At 30.1% G+C, this 25,843-nt stretch overlaps 1 protein-coding gene across 1 annotated transcript in view; it reads left to right on the forward strand.

Moving 5' to 3' along the window:
• LOC111635672 (voltage-dependent L-type calcium channel subunit alpha-1C-like) overlaps positions 1–25,843 on the forward strand; it is a gene marked incomplete at its 5' end in the record, with an annotated part of 82,050 nt that overhangs the window by 33,494 nt on the left and 22,713 nt on the right. Inside the window, 7 exons of the mRNA XM_023380702.1 lie at positions 3,573–3,719; positions 7,383–7,584; positions 13,776–13,934; positions 14,028–14,144; positions 18,749–18,874; positions 23,173–23,238; positions 23,707–23,798. Of these exons, the coding sequence (XP_023236470.1) occupies positions 3,573–3,719; positions 7,383–7,584; positions 13,776–13,934; positions 14,028–14,144; positions 18,749–18,874; positions 23,173–23,238; positions 23,707–23,798 (909 nt within the window). The remainder of the gene's footprint in view (positions 1–3,572; positions 3,720–7,382; positions 7,585–13,775; positions 13,935–14,027; positions 14,145–18,748; positions 18,875–23,172; positions 23,239–23,706; positions 23,799–25,843) is intronic.

The raw sequence follows: 25,843 nt of genomic DNA on the forward strand, positions 1-25,843 counted from the left end.
GAACAAAAGATAAACGAACTTCGCTTCCAATTAGTTCCACATCCACCGTACTCACCTGATTTGGCCCCCAGTGACTTCCACCTTTTTCCAAACCTAAAAATATTCTTGGCTGGAAAGAGATTCCACTCAAATGACAAAGTCATCTCTGAAGTGAACGAGTATTTTGCACACCTTGACAAATCGACCTATTGTGATGGCATAAAAAAGCTAGGACATCGCTGGAATAAGTGCATTGCTAACAGAGGAGATTACATTGAAAAATAAAAAAGTTTTAACATTATTTTGTTTGTTTTTCTATGTGAGGCCGCGAACTTTCCGAACAGCCCTCATATTATATTTGCTACTTGATTGTGTCTATGTAAGTAATCTGTCTGTGCCAAGAGCTTGCACCCAGATGTAATGTGTTGTATAGTTTCTGGCATGATGTGACACTTTCTGCATGTGTCATTTGTGAGTGTTTATTATTATTATTATTATTATTATTAATACTAGTAGTGTACATATTTCTTTCTTCTTACATTTTCATCTTTCTTTAAAATTATTATTAAGCTCAAAATTTTAGGCTTTACTGATTGCTTAGAAATATTTTGAGGAATTCATGAAGGAAAATAACAGACTATTATTGAATTTGGCTTCATTACCCTAGTTTTATCTTATAGGAGAATGTAATTTTTCTTTTAATGTTTCACTAATTTTGCTTTTACATATTGATTCAATGTCATAGTTGTATTTTTAATGAATTTCTTCAAATTGTATCAGATAACACTTATATCGTTGTTTATCAATTGTAAAAATAACACATAAAAACCTTAATTTAACTATCAATTTTATATTAATTTGTTAACTCATTACTTTAAATACATAATGGTAGATTTACATATTTAAATACATAATGGTAATACTAAAGATTTGCAGAAATAATACAAAGCTAGAATTTTTAATGGTAGATTTTGAAAAGTCTGTATGTAGCATTAACTGATATAACTGTTAATAAAAATACTGGAGTATTTCTATTAACAATATTCATCTATTGGTCTATTTGTATGTAAAAATATTTTTCTGGCTATTTGCGAATAAAATAAAATAACAATATGAGTAAATTTAAATGCAGATTATTTCAGACTATATATTTCTGAAAACTGCACTTTAATTACAGGAAAAATGATGATGTGAATGTATATGTTCATTCCATTAACATTGTCTATAAAGTTTAAAACATTGCTTTTATTTTAAATTGTTTTTAAATTATAAATATCAATAACACTAAGATATTTCCTATCAAATTTCTATATTAATCATTTTTAATTATAACCATTATCACTGTAGTTTTTTAAAATTAATAATAAAAAATGGATTATTGCTCTATTTAAAATTGATCATTTTTAAAAATATATTAACCTCTAAATTTACATCACCTCATTATTAATGTTTTATCAGTTTTTATAATATTCTACAGGATTAGGTCATAAATACTAAAAACTACAGAAAACACATACTCAAAGATACAACACTCACAAATGACACATGCAGAAAATGTCACATTATGCCAGAAACTATATAACACATCACTTCTGGTTGCAAGCTCTTGGCACAGACAGATTATTTACATAGACATAATCAAGTAGCAAATATAATACACCAAGAGTTTGCAAAGAAACAAATTATTAGACATCCACAAACCATACTATAAATACATTCCACAGACAGTATTGGAAAATAACACGCACAAAATGTACTACGACAGAGCCATAATCACAGATAAAACAATTTACCACAACAGACGAGACATTACACTCATTGATAAACACCAGTGGCGTGCCGTGACATTTGATTATAGGGAAGCTGTGTTTCTATAAGAAGCCGACTTCCAGGGACAATCAGTCAGCAATGGTCTAGGGTTCATTCGTATTCGTTTGTTCGATAAGCCAGTAAAAACCGTAGACTTCTCTAAATGTATTTTTAATTAATAGATTATCTAATGCACTTAATAAATAAGCAAGTTCAATATAATTAACTCTCTTATATTAGATNATACTTTTGTTCAGATATGTGAATAAAATGTGTTGGAGAAAGTTGGCCAATATTTTAAAGTTTCACGTGCATATGCTTGAAAGGGCTACTGCTGCCACATTGTGGTATTCTAGACCTCCTCTGCTGCACAGTTAGATCACTTGGTGTGCCCAGTTTCTCGATATCATCTCTCTTTGAACTGTTTTCTTTGAGCATGTCAAAGATCAAGTATATGCTACAAAAGTGCCAGACATGAGAGACCCGTGTACAAGAATTGTAGATTCCATTAGTGATGTGACTCCTAATGTGATGACTCAGACATGGAATAAAATCAATTACAGACTGAATATTGTACAGTACATACCACATCAAGATCATAAGTGGAAATGAATCAATTTAATGTAGTAACTAAGTTTTTCAGATGTATTTTCTATTACTGCTGTCTACAGTACTTTACTCACACTTTTTCCCCCTCAAAATTAATCCTCAAAACTAGGGACATTCAACAGGAAAACACCGTATATCATTTATGATGATGTTTTAATGTTAGTGGGAGTTAAGAAATGTCTATGGAAAATTATATTAGTTTTCTTGGTGTAATTTGATGTTTTAAATACTTTAAAGAAATTAACCATTCTTAATTTAAATAAACCTTTAGATTTGAATTTTAAATTTTGAAACATTTAAAGTATAAAACCTTTTTCAATTGGTGTTTTGTATTATTAATATTTTTTTTTTTTGTTCTTAATAGTTAAACTATTCATTTTGTTATATTTTACATAGTTAATTTCTCTATTAATTATGTACAATTATTTTCCTTTAAAAAGTTTGCTGTTATTCTCCTACATTTAGATCTTGTTGATAGAAATATAAAACTATGTAACAAAATACAGCTTGAACCTCATGCCAAATATTACGTAAAAAGAAAGTAAAAACACATAACTTTGTTGAAAGTGCTAGCAAAATAAAAAACTGTTAATGCCACATTTAGTGTGTTTTTACTTTCTTTTTATAAAACTATGAAAATTCTTTACATTTTACTTAATTTTTCAATGTAAATCATATTTACCATCTCATAAATAGAAGTGAAAAAACAAAATAATCAAATTAAAAACTTTTTTTTCCTCCTATAAAATTTTTTATTTCAATTATTTTTTATAATACTGTTAAAATTTAAAGAAGCAACACCTTTAAACAGTGAGAAATATTTTAATCTAATGTTTTGGTCTAATTTATAGATTGTTAGTATTCTTTTTATCAGGATTCTTCATAAAAGAATTCAGATGAATGTCTATAAATTAGATTGAAAACCTTAGATCGTAATATTTCTAGCTGTTTAAAGATATTATTTCTTTAAATTTTGCTTTGATCTCCATAAAACTTTTACAGTTCTTAAAAAAAGTTATAATTATTTAAGACTTGTAATTGAGAATTTATTTATTTTTCATTTTTACTGTTGTATGAAATACCATAAATTAATAATTTGCAATATTGTTTATACTTTTTAATTTTTATAATAGGTTTTTTTTTAACTAAATTGGAAATACCTTTATTATTTACAGTGGAAGTTACATAAACTATATTGATGGAGATATGGACAAACCTATAGTAAAAGCAAGAGAATGGACAAGATATACATTCCATTTTGATGATGTTGCTAAAGCTATGCTGACTCTTTTTACAGTATCTACCTTTGAAGGATGGCCACAGTAAGTTTATGGAACTCCTAAGAATTTAATTAAATACAACAGTAATATGTAAATTTAAAAAATAATACAAAGTATTAATGTACAAAAAGTACAACATATTGTGTTGCGATGTTTTGTAAATGCTCTTCTGTTACGTAATAAAAGGTTGGTGGTGCTGTTGACCCCTTGGGGACAGTGACCTCGTTTCACACTCCCCTTTTCAGCACTGACCTTCCATGAGTTAAGATAGTGTAATTTTTGTGTATTCTTTGTTTCTTTGTTATATAACCAGTTACACAAGTCTAACTAGTTTTTACTAATCTCTCCGACAAGCAACATCTAATCTAACAACTGACACACTAATTTTTGTTTTGTTTCAGTTACTATGTCTTGATTCTGGTTTGGCATAGTATACAGTTACCAGTGTGCACTGAGTATAACTCACAAAACCCAACATAATAATACAAAAAAAAAATTTTTTTTTATTTTTAATATTTAAATATTTATGAATATACTGTATAATGATGNTACGAGAACTGTAAATTGTATGCCATATCACCATATGGTCAACTGGTACCGAATGGAGAACTTTAATGTCTAATTATGAATTTCTTGCTGCACAGGTTTTATATTTAATGTAATTTAACTGCATTTTTTAAGTAATAGAAATTTTATTTAAAAAGTCTTTTAAAGATGATACAATCTTTGCATAATAATAAATTATTATAATCACTTAATTTATTATTCAGTAATATATTACAGGGTGTTCCTCTCGAATGTCTTTAGTTTTAAACTGTTCTGTAAAATACTTTTGTTCAGATATGTGAATAAAATGTGTTGGAGAAAGTTGGCCAATATTTTAAAGTTTCACGTGCATATGCTTGAAAGGGCTACTGCTGCCACATTGTGGTATTCTAGACCTCCTCTGCTGCACAGTTAGATCACTTGGTGTGCCCAGTTTCTCGATATCATCTCTCTTTGAACTGTTTTCTTTGAGCATGTCAAAGATCAAGTATATGCTACAAAAGTGCCAGACATGAGAGACCCGTGTACAAGAATTGTAGATTCCATTAGTGATGTGACTCCTAATGTGATGACTCAGACATGGAATAAAATCAATTACAGACTGAATATTGTACAGTACATACCACATCAAGATCATAAGTGGAAATGAATCAATTTAATGTAGTAACTAAGTTTTTCAGATGTATTTTCTATTACTGCTGTCTACAGTACTTTACTCACACTTTTTCCCCCTCAAAATTAATCCTCAAAACTAGGGACATTCAACAGGAAAACACCGTATATCATTTATGATGATGTTTTAATGTTAGTGGGAGTTAAGAAATGTCTATGGAAAATTATATTAGTTTTCTTGGTGTAATTTGATGTTTTAAATACTTTAAAGAAATTAACCATTCTTAATTTAAATAAACCTTTAGATTTGAATTTTAAATTTTGAAACATTTAAAGTATAAAACCTTTTTCAATTGGTGTTTTGTATTATTAATATTTTTTTTTTTTGTTCTTAATAGTTAAACTATTCATTTTGTTATATTTTACATAGTTAATTTCTCTATTAATTATGTACAATTATTTTCCTTTAAAAAGTTTGCTGTTATTCTCCTACATTTAGATCTTGTTGATAGAAATATAAAACTATGTAACAAAATACAGCTTGAACCTCATGCCAAATATTACGTAAAAAGAAAGTAAAAACACATAACTTTGTTGAAAGTGCTAGCAAAATAAAAAACTGTTAATGCCACATTTAGTGTGTTTTTACTTTCTTTTTATAAAACTATGAAAATTCTTTACATTTTACTTAATTTTTCAATGTAAATCATATTTACCATCTCATAAATAGAAGTGAAAAAACAAAATAATCAAATTAAAAACTTTTTTTTCCTCCTATAAAATTTTTTATTTCAATTATTTTTTATAATACTGTTAAAATTTAAAGAAGCAACACCTTTAAACAGTGAGAAATATTTTAATCTAATGTTTTGGTCTAATTTATAGATTGTTAGTATTCTTTTTATCAGGATTCTTCATAAAAGAATTCAGATGAATGTCTATAAATTAGATTGAAAACCTTAGATCGTAATATTTCTAGCTGTTTAAAGATATTATTTCTTTAAATTTTGCTTTGATCTCCATAAAACTTTTACAGTTCTTAAAAAAAGTTATAATTATTTAAGACTTGTAATTGAGAATTTATTTATTTTTCATTTTTACTGTTGTATGAAATACCATAAATTAATAATTTGCAATATTGTTTATACTTTTTAATTTTTATAATAGGTTTTTTTTTAACTAAATTGGAAATACCTTTATTATTTACAGTGGAAGTTACATAAACTATATTGATGGAGATATGGACAAACCTATAGTAAAAGCAAGAGAATGGACAAGATATACATTCCATTTTGATGATGTTGCTAAAGCTATGCTGACTCTTTTTACAGTATCTACCTTTGAAGGATGGCCACAGTAAGTTTATGGAACTCCTAAGAATTTAATTAAATACAACAGTAATATGTAAATTTAAAAAATAATACAAAGTATTAATGTACAAAAATAAGAAGGTTAATGTTGGATTATTTCATAGTTTTATATATATTTTGATTTGATTTTACTATAGTGACTTCTTAATTATGAAAGAAAAATAAGTTTTTACATGGCTATCTTCTCTAGTAGTAAAAATAATTATTTGGTTAATTCAAATTTATAAGAGAATTTAAATAATAAGGAAAAATAAAAGCTCCTACCATTGATAAAACTACAAAAAAAACAAAAGAGAGAAGTGAATGATTTTATTTAAATTATTTAAAGCTTTTGGCAAAATAAAATTAGATTTTGAATATTCATTCTATAACATTTTAATTTGTTTATTTGTTAACATTTTGCATAAAATCTGAATGATATTGAAGAGTTTCATTTCTGTATGGAACTGATTACAGATGCTCTTCTACTTACGAACAGGTTAGGCTCCTGAGGCTTTGTCGTAAGTCAAAAACTAATCCAGAAAGTACATTTGTACACACAATAATCAAATATTGTTAGTGTTTGATCCTTGAATGTACTTAATAGAATACATTACATTCATTTACCCGCTTACTACTACTTAGCAGTGGGTGTTTCAAATGCAGTTTTTTTCACCTAATGCACTTATTTTTATAATGCCAAGTTTAGTTTCCATGGTAATAGTGATGCTTCTCATATTTATCTCCACTGTTAGATTACTGTTACATTTTAGATGTATTTTTGAAGCACTAATCATAAAAGTTTATAAAAATTGCAAACAATAATGATAAACATTGTTACACCAATGGTGTGTACTTTAACTCCACCTCAATGTCAGAATTAAAGTAAAAACAAAAAATGACAATAGACAAAAATTAATTTGCATTAATTATTTATTAACAATTTATTATTTATTATTGGCCAAAGACTGTCTTCAACGTCACCCTACAGGCATCAAGAAAACTTCAGAATCTGCATACACAATTTAAATTTTAGATGTACAGTTAAATTGTGCACAAGTTTGAAAGTTCGTAAGTTCGGGAGCTCCTGTATATTAATATTAATAATTAAATTTATAATTTCAAAGTATTTTCAATAATAAAAAACTAATTGCTTTTTATTTTAGTAACAATAATTTCTTTTATTCTTTGTTTATAGATTGTTATATGTATCTATAGATTCTTATGCAGAGAATCATGGTCCATCACATAACTATCGTCCCATGGTTGCGATATTTTACATTGTTTATATCATCATCATTGCTTTCTTCATGGTCAACATTTTCGTTGGTTTTGTTATTGTTACATTTCAAAATGAGGGTGAACAAGAATATAAAAATTGTGAATTAGACAAAAACCAGGTAATAAGTTATGCCCATATATCCTAGGAATTATTGTTTTTGCTTAAAATTATTGCAAAGTTTCTTAAAGAATCATAAAACCATAATACAGAATTTGTATGGGGTGTCTGAAAAGTTATCATATGGTAAGAAATTTGTAATGACATTAAAGTTATATATATGGTATTGCATACGAGAACTGTAAATTGTATGCCATATCACCATATGGTCAACTGGTACCGAATGGAGAACTTTAATGTCTAATTATGAATTTCTTGCTGCACAGTAGCTTTTCAGACACTGTGTATATTCATCTTATATTAGAAGACTTAGATTACTTTTTTTATAAAGTATCACATTCACCGTTGTTGTGAATAATCTGTAAAATTTCGGGATTAAAGCTTTTTTCATATGGAAGAAAGTATGTATTTGAATTTATTCAAATTGTTTATCAGAAATATTTTAAATTTGACTCATTTTTGTCATGATATATTATTGTTTGTCTTTAAAAAAAGATATGCTTTTATCATATAACAAATTTTAAAGATTATAACATTTTTTTATTAGCCAAATACCATTTCATATTTTAGATATATAGTAGAGCGTTGTTTATCCAAACCGATTGGGGACTGAGATTGTTCGGATAACTTATTTTTTGGATAACCGATTATGCACGAAAAAATATATTAACCTATCCCATGTTGAAATTTTTCTCCGTCGCGAATTTTCATCAATGTTAAGCCTAACATAAACTTTTTTAAATATTAATTGTGGCTATTGTATCATTAAAACTTATTTTTTTATTTTTTACAAACAAAATAAATATTTTGAAAAATATAAAAAAACAAAAATTATACTTTGAAGTTAATCTAGTATCAAAAATGTTCGATTCAGCACGACACACAATCCTCAGCAAAACACCACACAAAAGTGCTAGTGCTGCCAGCTAAAACACACACACAAACATAAAAATATTGGAGTAGCCCAAAACATAGCCAAAGATTGCAGTGCCACAGCACAGCAAAAATTTAAATTTGCCAACTGGAATTCTTTCAGATAATTGACGTTTTGGATAAAAGACGCTCTACTGTATTTAATAAATAACTCATTTAGGAATAATATAAAGATTATAAATGAAAATAAGACTTCCATATTTGATCAAGATTGCTATAAATATTATGTTTATTTACTTCTTTGGATAAAAAAATTATTTAAACAATCAAGATTTTTCAAATTTTTTTCTTAAGATTTAACCAAAAAAAAAACTTATGATATCCTGAAGTTATATGGAAGTGACACTATGAATATAATTAATACAGGATTTCTAATGTATATGTGTAATATACATAATAAAAAAAAAACAAAATACATATACATGTATTTAACCATACAAACATTTGTTTTAAATTTATGCATATAGTTATGCATATCAGGGCACCCATTGCCAGGAAAAATTCTTTAACAAGTCGACTAACTATTTGTGATAAATGTTAGCAGGGCTGTGGAGTCGCGTAAAAATCTACCGACTCTGACTCCGACTTTTCCTTACCAATCCGACTCTGACTTCGACTCCGGCTAAAACACTAAAACTCTCTGACTCCGACTCCGCAGCCTGAATGTTAGTCAAATTCAGAAAAATTTAGCCTATTTTCTTTAAACATTGAGATTCTCTTCTCTGTATTTGGCATATTTTATTGTGACATAAAAAGTCCATTAAATTATACTGCTACAGAAAGCAGCACACTACAAAATTTTTAATTTTGACAATTTTAATGCTTAATAATGATTATTTTTATTATAAATTAAATGCAAATTTTTGCCATTTTTATAATTATAAAATTCTCAAAAGCATCCTTTGTATTTTTGTTTTGAAATAACATCACTTTCTGATGAAATATATTACTTTATTATATTTTAAATTACATTAGGATGTCTTAAATTTGAGTTTTATTTTGTAGTTTTTGCCAGCTTTCTTAATTGCGATATTCATATGAGATGGTGTGATGCAGCTAAAGAAAGTTATAAATATATAATGGGAGTGTGTGGCATGCATTCCATGGCCATATTGCACTGTTTTCATGAAACAGCAAACTTTTTCTTTAATATTTAGTTTTACTAAGTAAAAAAAGTCAAAGTTACTAAACAAACACCACCACTAAAACCCAATACATTATAAAACTACAAGCCAACTTAATAATTAACAATTATTAAATTTATTAAGAGATGGTGCCTAATGCCTCCCTGTAGTATCAAATTGTTTCATAATTTATTAATATTATAGCCGTTATCTAGCCTGATGAAATATGGCATTGGTTGGCTCGTAATCAAAATTACTGTCATAACAAAAATTAAAAAAAAATAATAATAATAATAATAATAATAATTGGTCAAAACAAATTTTTACAGTTTAAGTTTAGGATGGATGCAGCATATTAATTACATCACTGACTACACTGGAAAAATTTTCCATAATTTCTATAAGGTGGCCAAATGCACATAGGCCATGAGCACAATCTATAATCAAATTTTCATCCCGATTGTTACTTACACCTGCAGTGCCTGGGCCCATGTGGCTAACAAATCTTATCACATTTGTATGTTGCTGTCTGCTCAGCACAGAGCTCTGCTTCTCATCACCAAGGACTACAACACCTGCCCCGCTAGCAGCCTACAGGTCATCTCTAAAAAGCCACCCATCAACCTTGTCATTAATATGGTCTCCAACAAGATGAAACTGATGCAGGGCATTAGGCTTAATATCGGCTCCATCAACATTGATGCCAACTCAATTAAGACTCCTACACCATTCCACACTTCTGTGGACCCTACTTATAGCACACTCCTCTCTACCACTCCAGCCTCCAACACCTATTTCAATGTATTTATCAACAAGTCAAAGTCTGCTGCAGGCACTGAGTGAAGCTTTGTTGTTGACCAAAGCAAAGAAATATTCTCTGTGTCTAAGGCTGCACTCTCACTGCAGTGCTTTCTAGGCAGAGCTGATTGGTATTCTGCATGCAGTTCACTGGTTGAACTCAAATTACAAGAAGCAGCACTTCTCTATTTACACTGACAACTGCCATCAATATTATATACAATCACTCCTTCCATTCTGTTGCCAACGACATCCATCATATTATTTCCAACTCCAACAACAGTTACTCTATCACTTGGGTTAAGGCACACATTGGAACTATAAGTGTGCTGATACACTGGCAAAGTCTGCTGCTGTTGATCTGGAGGTGGAGGAAACCTACAATAAAATACACCAGACTTATATCAAGCAGGTATTGTGGGAGGATCTCTTGCAACAATGGCAATTTGAATGGGATCAAAAACACAACTCTACTGCTTACTGCTTCTTCCCCTCTATCAAGGATTTCTTCAATAATACCTGGCTTATACCAGACTTTTCTACCACTCAATTTTTCACTGGTCATGGCTGTTTTTTCAACTACCTCCAAAGATTCACCCTTCATGATAACAACCTTTTCACCATCTGTGGTGTTCCCAATGCTCCCCTCCATTACATCTTTTTCTGTCCCATGCTATTGTGGCTGTCCGCCATTTTGTATATACATAGTTATAGTATTTAGATTTACGATCCTTTGTTCTTTTCCTTCCTTCTTCTTCATACTAATGACCATTTCCGGTCACCCGATCAGGAGCGGGAATTTCGTGGGTCCTGATTGGTGGCTTACCGACGTGAACAGGGCGCGGCCCTGCCCGTGGGGTGAGAAGGACACTTTTTGGCTGAACGACGAGGAGAGCGGGTTAAGAAAATATCGTCAGGACAATAAGTCAGTCTTAAGACAAAGAACCAGCCCAATGTACGAAGTTGAGCGTAGTCCACAGAGAAGAGAAAGGGACTAGCGACTTGATTGATGAGAGATAGTAGTCTACGAATACTAAGTGCCAAATTTCATACTAGGAATGTTTAATATACCAAAGTCGGCCGAGAAAACCCCCGCATTTATCGGAAACCACCATCAGGACCTCCTGTGATAACTACCGGTAGACCTTTTCTTTCTTTCCTTCCTTTTCCTCTTATTAGTATAGTATTAGATTAAGTTAGATATAAGTTAATTATAAGTTAGTGATTAGACCCTATATCGTGGTAATTAAAATTTTTGTAAGATTCCGGACGAGAGTAGAGACCTGTTGTATATTCGTGTATTTGTCTCTGACGGGCATTTCTGTATACATGTTAATCCCTGTTGTAATAAATTATTGTTTAAGTGATATTCGTTGGAACTATTTGTCTCGTACATCTTTAACTCTCACACTATCCATCCCTTGCCACTTTTTGAGACATGCAGTTTTGGACAAAGGGAGATGTTGGCTGTGTGAGTGCAATTAATAGAAGACAAGAACATTTACTTCTACTTCAAACAGCTCATATCTTCCTACAACAAAGTCACAACAGTCCCTCAAGTCAGCTCCCACTAGCTTTCATTCTTTGTCACCATTATCATTCTTCAACTACAACAATTTTTTAAATAATTTTATGTAAATACGTATTTGTTACATATATATACTTTATTTGTATTTTATCTCTCATGTAACTCATTTTGCTTTACTATATGTATTATTACTGTACATTGTACGCAGAGTGGTATTTATATTTGTATTTTTATTTCAACAATATTTTAGATTCCAACTTTAGTATTAATAGGATGTAAATGCCTTATATAAATATGCATTGTGTGTTTTACCATTATATGTATTATGTGCTCATCATCTGTAAATAATGTGTAAATTTTTGCGTGTCTCTATATTTTTCACATGTATCCTCTCTTTTTACAATTATTTCTTATTGTACGTGGTTTTCTGCACTTATGTTTTATGTAATTTACCTATGTACCCTCTACCAATCTATATTGTATCTGCTACCTGGTAGTTCTATGTGGAATCAGGTGGCATCTTTTGTGCCAAATAAAATAGAAGAAGAAGTTTAAGTTTAGGATCAGTATGTTATCACTTAATTAAAGAGGTGGAAAATAAGTGAGGGAAATCAGAAATATCTTTAGAAACAGGCCCATCAGTGGCCAAGCAGTTCTGTTCCCTGAATACTGGGAGTTCAGTCGTGGGTTCACACCTCACCAGGACAGGCTGCCACATGGAGTTTTCTGGGTTTTCTCCATGTCTGTAATGCCTGAATAGGGGCCAGTTATCTTTAAAAAGACTGCTGGAAGGACTCCCTCCTAGGCAGATTGCCCAAGTGTTGTGTTGCCATAATTTAATAAAACAAACAATCCTTAGAAACAATAAAATGAAATATAACATATCAGTTTTCAGATCATAAAAACATAATTTAATAAACAAAAATTAAATGTATATTACTGTGACATTGTTGTGATACTGTGCTGCAAGTTTTAATCATATTTTAATTTTAAAAAATCATGTTATTTCTGGTTCAGATGGGAAGTTTGTGTATAATTAATCGGAACCTCTAAGCTTTCCATATATGGTCTTGATTTTCATCTATATAACTCCATTCTCAAGATTAAGGAAGGACAATGGCAGAAACATATAGCTCTGCAATTTGAAAATTCAGCCTAATAATTCTGTTTTGAATGCATAATTCCAGGATTTCACTTGATATTTCAGAATTCACTAAAAGATATAGTACATATTTTATCGTATGCTGCAACTTTGTAATTGACAATATTGCCCTATTTTCATTAAGGACTGAGATTATGTGAGTCCTCTCCAATAGAAGGGTTGGAGAAGGTGGAAATTTGCACCATTGTTTAGCATATGCCCAACATATTATATACTGGCAAAAGGTCTGCAGCAGTTTTCACATTTGTTTTTGAAATAATTGGTTTGAGAGACTTTTGTTACCACCCTGTATAGTAAATTTATGTTGTATTATAATAGTTTTATAATTATTTTTAGTTTCTAATTGTGAAAAATCTATAAAGTCTTAAATTAAAATATTTTGAGTCTTTAAAAAGATATAATGGCAGCAAGACTATAGAAAAATAGTATTTCAGTTTTCAAAAATTCATTATTATATTAATTTTCTTAGAGTTAAGTCAGTTGATTTGTAATTATTAAAATTTTAAAACTAGTTAATTTTACTGATAATTTTAATTAAAAGTTTAGTCATTTTTTATAGAATATTTTAAGATTTCTTAAACTTGAATAAATCTTAATATTTGGTTAATATTTTCAAATAAAAACACATAATCAATTTTTTTTCATAGAGGAATTGCATTGAATTTGCATTAAAAGCCAAACCTGTTCGAAGATACATTCCAAAAAATAAATTCCAGTATAAAGTTTGGTGGTTTGTCACATCACAATATTTTGAATATGCAATATTTGCATTAATTTTAGTCAATACAATTAGTATGTGCATGAAAGTAAGTATTATATATATATTTTCGTATCTTAATCTATGAATTTTATTACAAATAATTTATAATTTTTTATATTTTTCATATATTAAACTTTAGTATCATGGCCAACCGGAATCTTATACAAAGGCATTAGAAAAATTAAATATAGCTTTCAGCAGTGTCTTTGCTCTGGAATTTGTTCTTAAGTTAATGGCATTTCGGTTTAAGGTAAATATATTTTATTCTTTTTATTTATTCGCAATTTATTAATACTAGAAAGTTAATACTAACTGAAGAATATGGCATTGGCACAGCTTATGGAAGTATTATTAATAATCGTGGGTGCTTCCATAAGCTGTGCCAATGCCATCTCTTTCTGTTAGCATTAACTTTTCACAATTATTATTTTACAATTTAAAAATCATAGAAACTATACTATTGATACTTATCAGTTTGCAAACAAATCTGCTTGAATGGGTTTGTTGCAGAAAATATTTATTCTTCAGACCTTAGACATGATGTATTGTGCTATATGTAAGTTGAGTTTATGATTGCTGCCAGTTTACATTGATCACTATGACAGCTTTTTATTTTGATCTTTACAACAGACATTTAACAAGCAAAATGTTGTGTTGAAGTTAACTTTTTAAAAGTTATACTTTTTTTATCCTGCAGCCATATGTACATGTGTCTTTAACTAGTCTCTGTAGTTGTAAGGCTGCTGGCTGCACATATGGATGTTTCAAACATTTCCTGATGTTTATGTTGGCTATGATGATGGATAATGATGTCCCTCCATATATGAAGGTTTAAACTGCTATAAACAGATCAATTAGAAGCATATTACCACTTTTGTATCAAGCAAAACAGAAAAACTATGCCATGGAGCTGTTTTCTTTTTCTAGAAAATACCTACTACAGTTCTTATTATTTGAGGTCTCTTGGCTTAGTGCCAACTTTGGAGGCAAACACTAAATTGAGGTTTCATTGTGCCATAAAAAAAAATGGAAAAAATAGAAAAGCATTGATGTAAACTGAACATAAATGGAATAAAGGATAAGAAAAATTTCTTGTTTTTTATTCATATGTTAATTCTTAATTCTGATTTATTCTCTAAACTATTTTAATAATAATTTTTATTATTGACTTGTTAAACACTGATTTTATAGTGTATTTTGAAGACACATGAAATTATAAAAAGCAAAGAAAGTGTAAATAAAAACCTAAGTCTAAAAATAAATGAAAACTGGCTTAATATATTATAAAAAATAATTTAAAATATAATTAACTTTTGCCACAAGATGGCCAACTCGCATATGTGGCAACATCAGAGGAATGTCAGAGAGAAGGGGGAGGAGAAAAATTCATCTATATAGTTAACACTTTGTGATAGTGATGTTAAATAATACAAATTATATATTCACAAGTGATTTTAAATGGATATTTATGTAAGTTAATAGTAAAATAGAATTTTATACGATTTTAATCTATACAATTTGTAATTTAAAGGTATGTTTATGTATCACTTACGTACTTATTAGTTTTATGTACAGTACATACTTACTATTGTAATAAGTAACCAACATGCATTATATTATAGTTGGCTGAAGAGGGGCAAAAATAGCCCAAAATGCGTACAGAAAAACGATGTACCATACCAACTAAATAAAGATAAATGATGAAAATTTGCCATGTGTCTTCAAAATACACTATGAAGTCAGTGTTTAACAAGTCAANCTCCATATACCTCTAGAAGAAACTCCGTGACAATTTTACCATTATTATTAACTTTTATTAATGTTTTAATCAAAGAAAAGTGCTACTTTCACCTCTTAAGCTAAAGACGTCCAACGCACGTGACTCAACTATTCTAATACTTCGAAGTGCCAATCAACCCATCGCACAGGAAGTTCTAACCTGATCGCCACAACAAAAATCAACTTGAAGCTTTTAGATCATCGATAAAACAACCTCATACACACAAAAAAATCCAGCCGACGAAACCAAGAACTCAAATTATTGTTCAAAGGACCATCTCAACCGAAACGAACTTTGACCAGTACTTTCCCATCCAGGTCAGCGAGAACTTCAACTGACCAATCAACCCTTTCAGTTAGAAGACTCCAGTCCTCCCACCTAGAGCAATAAATATTGTCGCGAATGACACGTGCCGGGATTTATTTGTATAAGCAAAGTGTTACATTTCACATCGGCTTCTTTTAATCATTTTTTTTTTATGCGACCTTTTTGATGTAACCGAGAGGATTTTTTCCTATTGTCGAGAGAGAGAGAGAAAAAAAAAGAGAGAAAAAGGTCATTTGGACCATTCTCTATGTAAACATACCTCTATCCAGACAAAACAATCCAAAGGTTTAAAATCACACTACTAAGTGCGATTTTAAAGAAAACAGGGAGTGAATGTGAGATCCGGAATTTTTACCGATTATTTGACGATTAATTGTCCCGTTTTTGCCTAAAATCCAACTAAATTTTCCTTTAACTTAAAGTGGAACCTAACGGGAAAAAAAACTTTTCGTTTATGTTCGACATAAACATCCGTTCAATTCGAAACTAATCCCACATTCCAACGCTAAAGTTTATAGTTAACATGGGCCCGGGAACAACTCTGACCCATCTGCATACCTTTTACCTCACAACAATTGGTCACATGACCATTCTCCCACGCCGAACTTATAAAAACCCCTTCCTTCCCCTTCTCGGGGGAGTCGTTCATTAGTCGTCACTATTACAACTGTGTCCTAAGAATATTGTGTCCTATTGAAAAACATCGTTGGATATCAGAACCTTTTTCCTTAAAAATATGCCAAGACATAAAGAGGTATGGAACTTATTTGTGTGAACTCTCTCTCGGTCTTTCGCGGTTCAGGGATTCAGATTTTCCCTTTTGAACTTGGTTATTGTAATCTCTTTGTGGCTAATAAATCGTTGTTATCCTGTTAAAGTGGTGTCATCTTTACTCGTATATCGCCGGTCATCTTACCGACGCACTCCTCCCTCCGCCACTCGACCCGAAGCATTTAATCCCGTTACCGCGGGAAAGGTTAAAAATTTAATCCATCCTGACCAGTGAGAAGGGTTTAACGACCTGTTGCCGGATCGGGAGACCCACACCCTCCCCGGCGGTTCACATAACTCTCTATTTCAGTATCAATTCTGAATGAAAATTCACAGAGGGAAGTTATGAGAATCTTGTAAACGATGTTCTTTGTTTATCCTCACAGGGAAGAAATTGAGTGGTGTAAGTGTGGAGAACAGAGAAGTCAACTCCATTGAATCCAACAAAGTGTGAGGCCCAGAAATATTTTGCATTTAATAAGCAAAGGTATAATTTAATAAATTAACAATGAAAAACAAGTTACATACGTGTCGAGCCAGTGACACTTGACATTGACATTGTTGCTCATAAAGGATAGAGAAAAAGGAGATGAATCAAAGAACAAAAGAAAATGAAAAAGGAAATTGTTTAAAATGCAATAAGGAAAAGGAAGCAACAAGACACAATATGTTTGCTGGTGTCTTAGTCATCGGTAAGTCGTGAACAGAGTTGAACGGATGGTGTTGGATAAAGCATCTCAAGCAGACTTTTCTTGCAACCCAACTGGTCTTGAATTCCACCTGGAGACAGGTAAGAGACCAATAGGGGAGCAAGAGGGGAAAGCCCAAAGAATGGGAAGAAGAATAAAGGGGGTAAAAGGTATAAAATGACCATGTGAGGAAAGATGAGGGCCATCTGTCTGTTTGATCTTCCCATTCATGCCAAGAGTTCCTCCTCTGTCATCACCAAGAGATGTCTGGCTTTCTGTCATCCTTTGTGCAAGTCTTATACTCTGAACGCTGCTGCCCTGGGGCTGCCCCATCAAGACAAGAGAAACTTCAAGGATACAACAACCCCAATGGAACTCCAAAATCTTTGGATTGTCATATAGATAGATATAAGCATATATTGACAAAATGAACGGTTTATTGTTAACACTTATCTTCTTCCTCCAGAAACCACCACCCACATATGCAAGGGCCTTAGGTCATTCCTGACAAGGGAGTAAAATTTCCCCTCTCAAATCGGCATACTTACACAAGTATTTAGGAAAATGCATGCAAAAAAAAATTGTTAGACAATAAGAGCTCAATTTGGTGGTGTGCCATTTTGTTGAAACACTACATTAAGCTGATGATCTTCCAACAGGAGTTACATATACTGCTGTAGCATGTCCAGATAGGTCACCATTTCACTGTTTTTTTCACAAAGAAAAAGAATCCTAAAACTTTTTAAGCTACTAAAAGATATAATGTATCCAAACTCCAGCAAATATCTGTTAAATAAATGTTTTAGGTAGTCTAAGCCCTTGTCATCAGGTTATGTTCATTTTTTGAATGTAGAATAACTTCTCAGAAAGAATCGTTTCTTCCAAAATTTGGAACATCACATTCGTTGGAAACATTTAAATACTAGATGTTGCACTCTGATTGGTCAATTGTGGCCAATGTACTCCTGTATCCTAGATTTCCATCAAGGCTCTCCATGTCTGTTCCAGGGAGTTACTATGTCTTTGTAGTTGATGTCTGCACCATTAAGTATAAAGGAGAACAATTACAGAAACCCCAATAATAAATTAGAATTTCCCATAGTTTAAAAATGTATAATGTGACAGTTATTTTTGATTTGTGTTCTAAACATTTAGATCTTTGAGATAATTATTTTCAATATATTAATAATGTCAACACTCTAAGTAATAATTTATTGAACTTGTGTGTTTTTTTTTAAATGAATTAATAAAATATATAGCTTATTATATATTTATTTTTATTTATTTTTTTAGCCTTCACAAAAAGTTGGCTTCAGCATTAACTTTTTTAGGCTATTCAGGGTTATGCGTCTAGTAAAATTACTCAGCAAAGGAGAAGGAATCAGAACTCTTCTTTGGACTTTTATTAAATCATTTCAGGTAATATTTTTATATGTATATTTTTTAACTGAATGTATGTGATACATACAAACACTTGTAAACAATAGACATTCTTATTTATGAATATGAACATGCAAAATATTTATTCTTGAATAACCATATTTTAAATATATACAGTATAGACTGTTATGTAACTTAGAGAAATGATTAAAATTTATTTTATAAACTTTGAATTTAAGAGCTTATTACGGGAATAGTGATCTTTACAATATTTTGAAAAAATTGAAGTTGTATAAAATCCCTTTTAAGAATGATGCCTTTAACACTAGAACTTTCTATATTGGGGCAATGTTGAGTTTGCTAATCTATTGTATAGCAGAACATCGAAAATATACTTTGCATAGGCGACATACCACTAAATTAGATAGAACTCTTCCTTAACATAATTGTTGCCTCTTGCATTTTTATTTTTTAATATTTTTTCTAAGTATATAATAATTGTATATATTATTGCAATTTTAACACAGATCATTTGTCTTATTTCATTAATTAAGTTTAATTGAAACATAAAATACAGAAAAAAACCTAGAAATTATGAACTATACAATTTTCTTTCTTATAAATGTTTGGATAAGAATCACAAGTGCATAAATCAATGGATGAATTGAAAAAAGTAATGAAAAATAATTATAAGTTATAATATTAGATCCATTTTAATTTATTAAAGGAAAATCAAATTCTTGAATGAAAGTAAATTAACATATAAATGAAGAGTTGCTTTCTCTTTTTCAATCTACTTTGAGGAAAGGGGAATAACTTTCTGATGAGAACAAATCTATTGATAGTTTGCTAAAAGAATAAATCTTGAAATAATTACAAGAAAAATAAGACCAGATATATAGCTCTCTATGAACTATGCTATATATCTGTTACAATAAATGAGAAGAAAAGAATTCTAAGTTATCTTATGTTCTTAAAGCAAATTATTCAAAATGTCAAAAAGCATAAGAATAACAAACCAAAAAATCATGAAACCATAAAAAACTGATGAAGAGTCTGAAAATGATGAATAGTTCTACAAAGTGTTGAACTTTTTATTTTACAAAGTGACCAATTATCCTACAATAGAATAATTTTGGTTGAAATTCTCAACTGCTATGTAAGTTTTTAATTTCTTAACATGAAGTTGTGTTAAAATCAAATTTGATATGCACGATATTCAGATGGTATTCAAATACATTACAATGCTTTAGGTTCCCATTACACTCAGACATTTCCTCTTTTTGCAACAATTACGCATTTTTCTAAGCCATAAATTTTCTTACACGAGAATTATACCATCAGTAGACAATTGAAAACACGACAGAGGATGTACTAGTATTTGAGAAGTTCCTCAAACTTTTGTGTTGCATAATCACTGTCTTCTCTGGGTCATCTCGTTGATTGGAGCAGAGTTCATTGACTTTCATAACTTTCATAACTCTTCCTTTACACAGTCTTGTGTTGCTGGTTGCCTTCATGTTCTTCCCGTAATTGTACTGAAAATAAAGAGAGTCTCTCTCTCAACCACAAGTCAATACATACTCTCTCCTGCTCTCCCACTGGGTTTATTGCCCATCCAGGCAATAACAGGCAATGGAACATTCTAGAAGCTTTATAATTGACAGTTTAATTTTATATATAGAAATGAACAAGTGTCACATCTACAACCATTACTGATGAAATCATATCGCATATAGATAAGATCGAGAAAAGTGAATTTGTGTAATAATTTACACTTTTATGTGTAAGTTTAGAGAATTTTATTTCTTACCTTTGCTTAAACTTTGCTTGAAAAATTATAAATATTTTAGTAGAGGTTGGGTAAAACTATTTTTAAGCACTAGGATTAATTCTATAAGTTGTTTAAACAATTTGAAAAATTAACGAAGGATTGAGATCTTATATTTCAATATTTCAATGAAAATTGTAACATAAAAGAAATATTCCATTATATACTTTTTTGTACGTGTCAGTGTGATGATAGGTGCAAATTGAGATACAAGATATGATTTTATATAATAAATATCTTTATTTTGTGTGAAGTAGATAGGTTTTCTTTAGGATGCCAGCTATTCTCTGTCCCAGTACAAATGTATAATATGAGCTGTACTACAATTTTTATAACAGGTTTTTATCAGTTCTACACTTGTGACACAATAAATTCCCATCTGCAATATATTTGCAGCACATATAATATAAACTATAACTATGCACTTACAACTAAGTGAGGAAGAATTTAAAAATCAAAAACCAATGATAGAATAGAGCAGGGCTGCCCAATTCATTTTGGAGGTGGGCTATAATTTCAATACATGTCAGCCAGTGGGCCACCTAGTAAATCATACTTGCTTACACTCATGATTCTTCTATAAATGGATAAGTATTTGAATCAAACAAAGCTTTAAGTTGCACACGTTTTAATAATACCTAATAAAAAATACATCAATGAGACCTATGAAGGGGCTTATTAGCTAATAATTTTTCAATATTTAATGACAAATCTGATGTCTGGTTTGAAATATGAGACACAGTTAAAGAACTGCGGTATTTATTTTTTACATAGTGTAGAGTAGAAAAAAACCTTTTCGCAAATATATGTTGAGCCAAATCTAATTAAAACCTACAAAACAAGATTACACATTGCAGGGAAGTCTTCCCTAACGTAACCTAAATTTATGTATACGTAACTATTCAAACAACAATCTGAAGAAGCACCCAGCAATTTAATTTTAATACACAAAAGTTGACTCAAAACTAATAGAACAAGTGTAATAAATGCATAGGTTAGGTATTAATAGTGGTAAGGTTGTGACTCAAGTCATAGTTCATTCCGCGTTCGACCAATCGATCAATCACGTGGCCAATCACCATTATTGATAGCATGACATCGCGCATGGTGACAGCCAACCACTACTGTGGGTGGGCAAATTCAAATGCATTGGCAGGTCCTGGGTTTGGCAGCCTTGGGATAGAGGAAAGTGGGTACCCAAATACTGGTGATGATCTTGGGGTGGTGAATTTCCAGAACACTTGCTCTCTTGGAGTTGTTTGATAGTTCTTATTCCTTCTCGGTTCACTTTGATGGAAATCTTGGAGCTCAATAATCTTTCTCGATTGAATTTTTCTTGATTCTTTCATCTGACTTCTTCTCTATGTGCTGCTGAAATGCACTAGAGAATCTACTCATTCTGTCCTATCCCTTCAGGAGTCCCAGCCAAGACTGATCGTTGTTCATACACATCGCCCTCAGTCCACATTCTTCTCTTTTGTTCCAAGAAATTAGTCACTACCACCCAAGAAGAAAGGGTTGAAAAGGAAATTTCTAGAAGGGACAAACAATAGATAAAGGAAAGAAAGGAAACTATATAGAAATTAAAATAAAATATATATATATATACATACAGTGGTGATATTCAGCGGGTTCGCACAGGTTCGGCCGAACCCGTTGTTAACATTTTCAAAGTTTTCCGAACCTTGTTAAACACATGTAACATTTCTCAATGGTTTGATTCTTTTAAAAATATTAAAATATACGTATTATACTCTGTAACACTACTAAACTAGAGCCTTCCGATGCACCATTTGAGCGAAAAAAAAATTGTTAAGGAAAAATTTTCTGTTAGCGAACCCTTTGTTAAATATTTCGAATGTCATCACTGTATACATATATACTTTGGTGTACAGCCACATCAGTGTTCTTTTATGCACAGAGGTGTTTAGGGGTTCCAACTTTTAGTTTTGTTTTTATTGTGTTTCTGATAAATATAGATTGGGACATGATTTTGAGTCTGGAAATGTCAGAATCACTAGGCCACTTTACTAACTAATAGTGTCAGATACTAGTATGCAAAAAAATTGGGTGAAGGGGTGGTAAAATAAAACAAACCAAAAAGTATTTGTATAATCAGTTACATTTGAATTAACTAATAAGTAATACTTGAAAATTTTGACAAACAATACTTTCATGTATACAATTTCTAACAGTACTGGCCCATTTTGGCACAGCCATTCTAGCATTTGCCAGAAGTTTCCTGTGGCCAGTCTGCTCCTGGTTTCTTAGATGGCTATCTATGCATTATTATAAGTAAATACCAAGTTAAACCTTTATATCTGAGTAAGAAGTGTCGTTTTCTTGAAACTAACATACTAACTAATTAATTAAATCTGAAATTAAAAGACATTTTATTATACATTTACAATGAAAAGTAACATGCCAGTATAGTATAACAAATATCAATTAATCTTTATAATGAGAATTAATATATTATTGTTTAAATATTTATTTATATTTATAGGCTCTACCTTATGTTGCTCTACTCATTGTGCTATTATTTTTTATCTATGCAGTAATTGGTATGCAGGTAAGTTAAATATTTATTATAATAATCATTTTTATAAATAAAAATAAAATTTTTAAGTTTTAAAATTAAATCATTTGTGTACTAACTCCACTGTCATGCATTAACATATGTCACACTATTGACCATATGTATGTTATGAAGCATATACTAACTCCACTGTCATGCATTAACATATGTCACACTATTGACCATATGTATGTTATGAAGCATATAACAATAGAAATAAACAAATATTAATGTTGTATAGTTTAATTTAAACATTTGAATTCAATAATATCTGCAACAATGAAATCACTTACATAAATTCTTTCTCTNTTAACATATGTCACACTATTGACCATATGTATGTTATGAAGCATATAACAATAGAAATAAACAAATATTAATGTTGTATAGTTTAATTTAAACATTTGAATTCAATAATATCTGCAACAATGAAATCACTTACATAAATTCTTTCTCTTTCAGACATTTGGTAAAATTATATTACAATCTGATACGGAAATTCATCGGAATAATAACTTTCAGACATTTCCTCAGGCTGTGGTTGTACTCTTCAGGTAATGTATGATTTATTTTATTGTGATTAATATATAACTTTTATACTTTAATTATAAATTAATAACATAATAATTCTGTGAGTAAAATCTCTTTAGCTAAATGTAATTTGAATACAAAATATATACAGCAAATTGATGATGATTATGAATATAACATTCAAACAAATCAATATTTTTACTAAAACTAAAGGTATAAACCCCTATTATAGGACCTAAGGGACAAAAATGATACACAAGTTTTATCTTAAGAGAATGAGAAGCTTAGACTTATTAAAAAGGATTATATTAAATTAAAAATGTTAGTGACAAACTTGTTTAATTAAATTTTTCAACAGGAGGATTGGTTCTTGTTTGGTAAAGCCTGGCGATAGACTATGTTCAGGGTTATAAATATGAGAAATTCTTGGGAGAGGATGGTATTACTGAAAATAGCAGGCATGAAAAATTTTCATTTGTGTTAGTAAAAAGGTTAAAAAAAAAAAAGGAAAAATTTGAAACTATGTACAAATTCTCTATAGGTTATAAATGTAACATTTATAATTAAAGAAACTACTCCTCTTATGTATTTAAATGTTTATTTCTAATAATTATGCAGTTCTTTTTTCTTTCTATCTTGTGGTTACTAAGAGGGAGTTTATCAGACCAGTCATGAGTTTGGCAGACTTGTGATGGATGTTCGGGGTGGTTAGGGATAGAGTCTGATGTATCAAGGACAGACATCTTCCAAAAAATTCCTGGGGTTTTTACCACTGCCTGGAGTTAAATCCAGATTTCCCAGAGCTGTAAATTGATGCCTTAATTGCTTTGGCTGTCCGGTCATAGTAATTATGGAGTAAAAACTATAAGTTTTAAAAATTTAAATAATCTAAAGACATTTTATTTTTTGTAAAAGTTAAAATGGTGTGAACGGTTATTGATAAGGAATTATTGTAAACTTGCTTAATATAGTCTTTTATCTATTTTTGAACATTATGAATCAAAGTGCATGTGTACAAAAATATGTCAATAAATTTATTCTGTCATGAAAAAAAATGAGATTTACAATATTATTATACATTAAATGCTCCTGCTCCTTTGTGATTTCCTTTAACAATAATAATTTTATTTCTGCTGTAATTTTTGGTCTTTGAAGTATTTTAAAAACATTATTTGTTACTTGAAAAATTAGAGTGATCAATTGTATTGATTGTAAGTTGGATTAAATATCAGAGAGAATATTCTATGCATTATGCACATGAATATTTATACAATTTATGTGCTTAAAGCATATTCAATTGTACATAATTTTTTTATTAAAAATAATTATGCACAAATGTAAATTCAACAAGCAAATCATTTCAAATTCACATGTAAAATATGTATTCTGACAATTACAATTTTTAACATGATTGCATAATTAAATTTAATTCTATAATTTAAATCTAAATTAATTATGAAACTATGTGAATAAAGACAAAAGGGGGAGAAAAGAGGATTAGTTATTGAGATTAGTTAGTTAGTTACCTCGAATATACCGACTTTCTCTTCCTACTGATTGCTGTATTTTTGTCAATGTACATAATTTATATTATTGTTGAGGAGCTGCTTATCTGAAATTTTCTGCCTTTCTGATATCCTTTTTTCTCCATGAAGCTTCAGTTCTTTCTATTTCAATGAAAACCAAAAGGATTATTTATTTTCTCTTTATATATTTCTCCTTCACCAATGAATGTTTCACTTCTGTTCTGACATACTAACTTTCATTAAGAAGATACATTCAGGCATATAAGTTTAAAGACAAACTCTAACCAATTATGACAAATCAATCACAAAGAAAGAACAGAGAAGACAAAGATAGTAAGAAATTCATTGAACGTTCTAAGTAGCGTCATTATTAACACATCTCAATATTATGTTATTCATTATAGACTTTATATTTTCATAATAGCAAAAATTCTGTGGAACTAAATGAAGTCTTTTTCTACTTAAATAAGAAATATATTTTCAAAATTTTTTTATCCTTAGTTTCAATGACACAAGTTCGAAAGTTGATTTATTTGTTTGAA

This window comes from Centruroides sculpturatus, unplaced genomic scaffold, assembly GCF_000671375.1.
Source record: "Centruroides sculpturatus isolate CEXI.00-Female unplaced genomic scaffold, Cexi_2.0 scaffold875, whole genome shotgun sequence".
NCBI lineage: Eukaryota > Metazoa > Arthropoda > Arachnida > Scorpiones > Buthidae > Centruroides > Centruroides sculpturatus.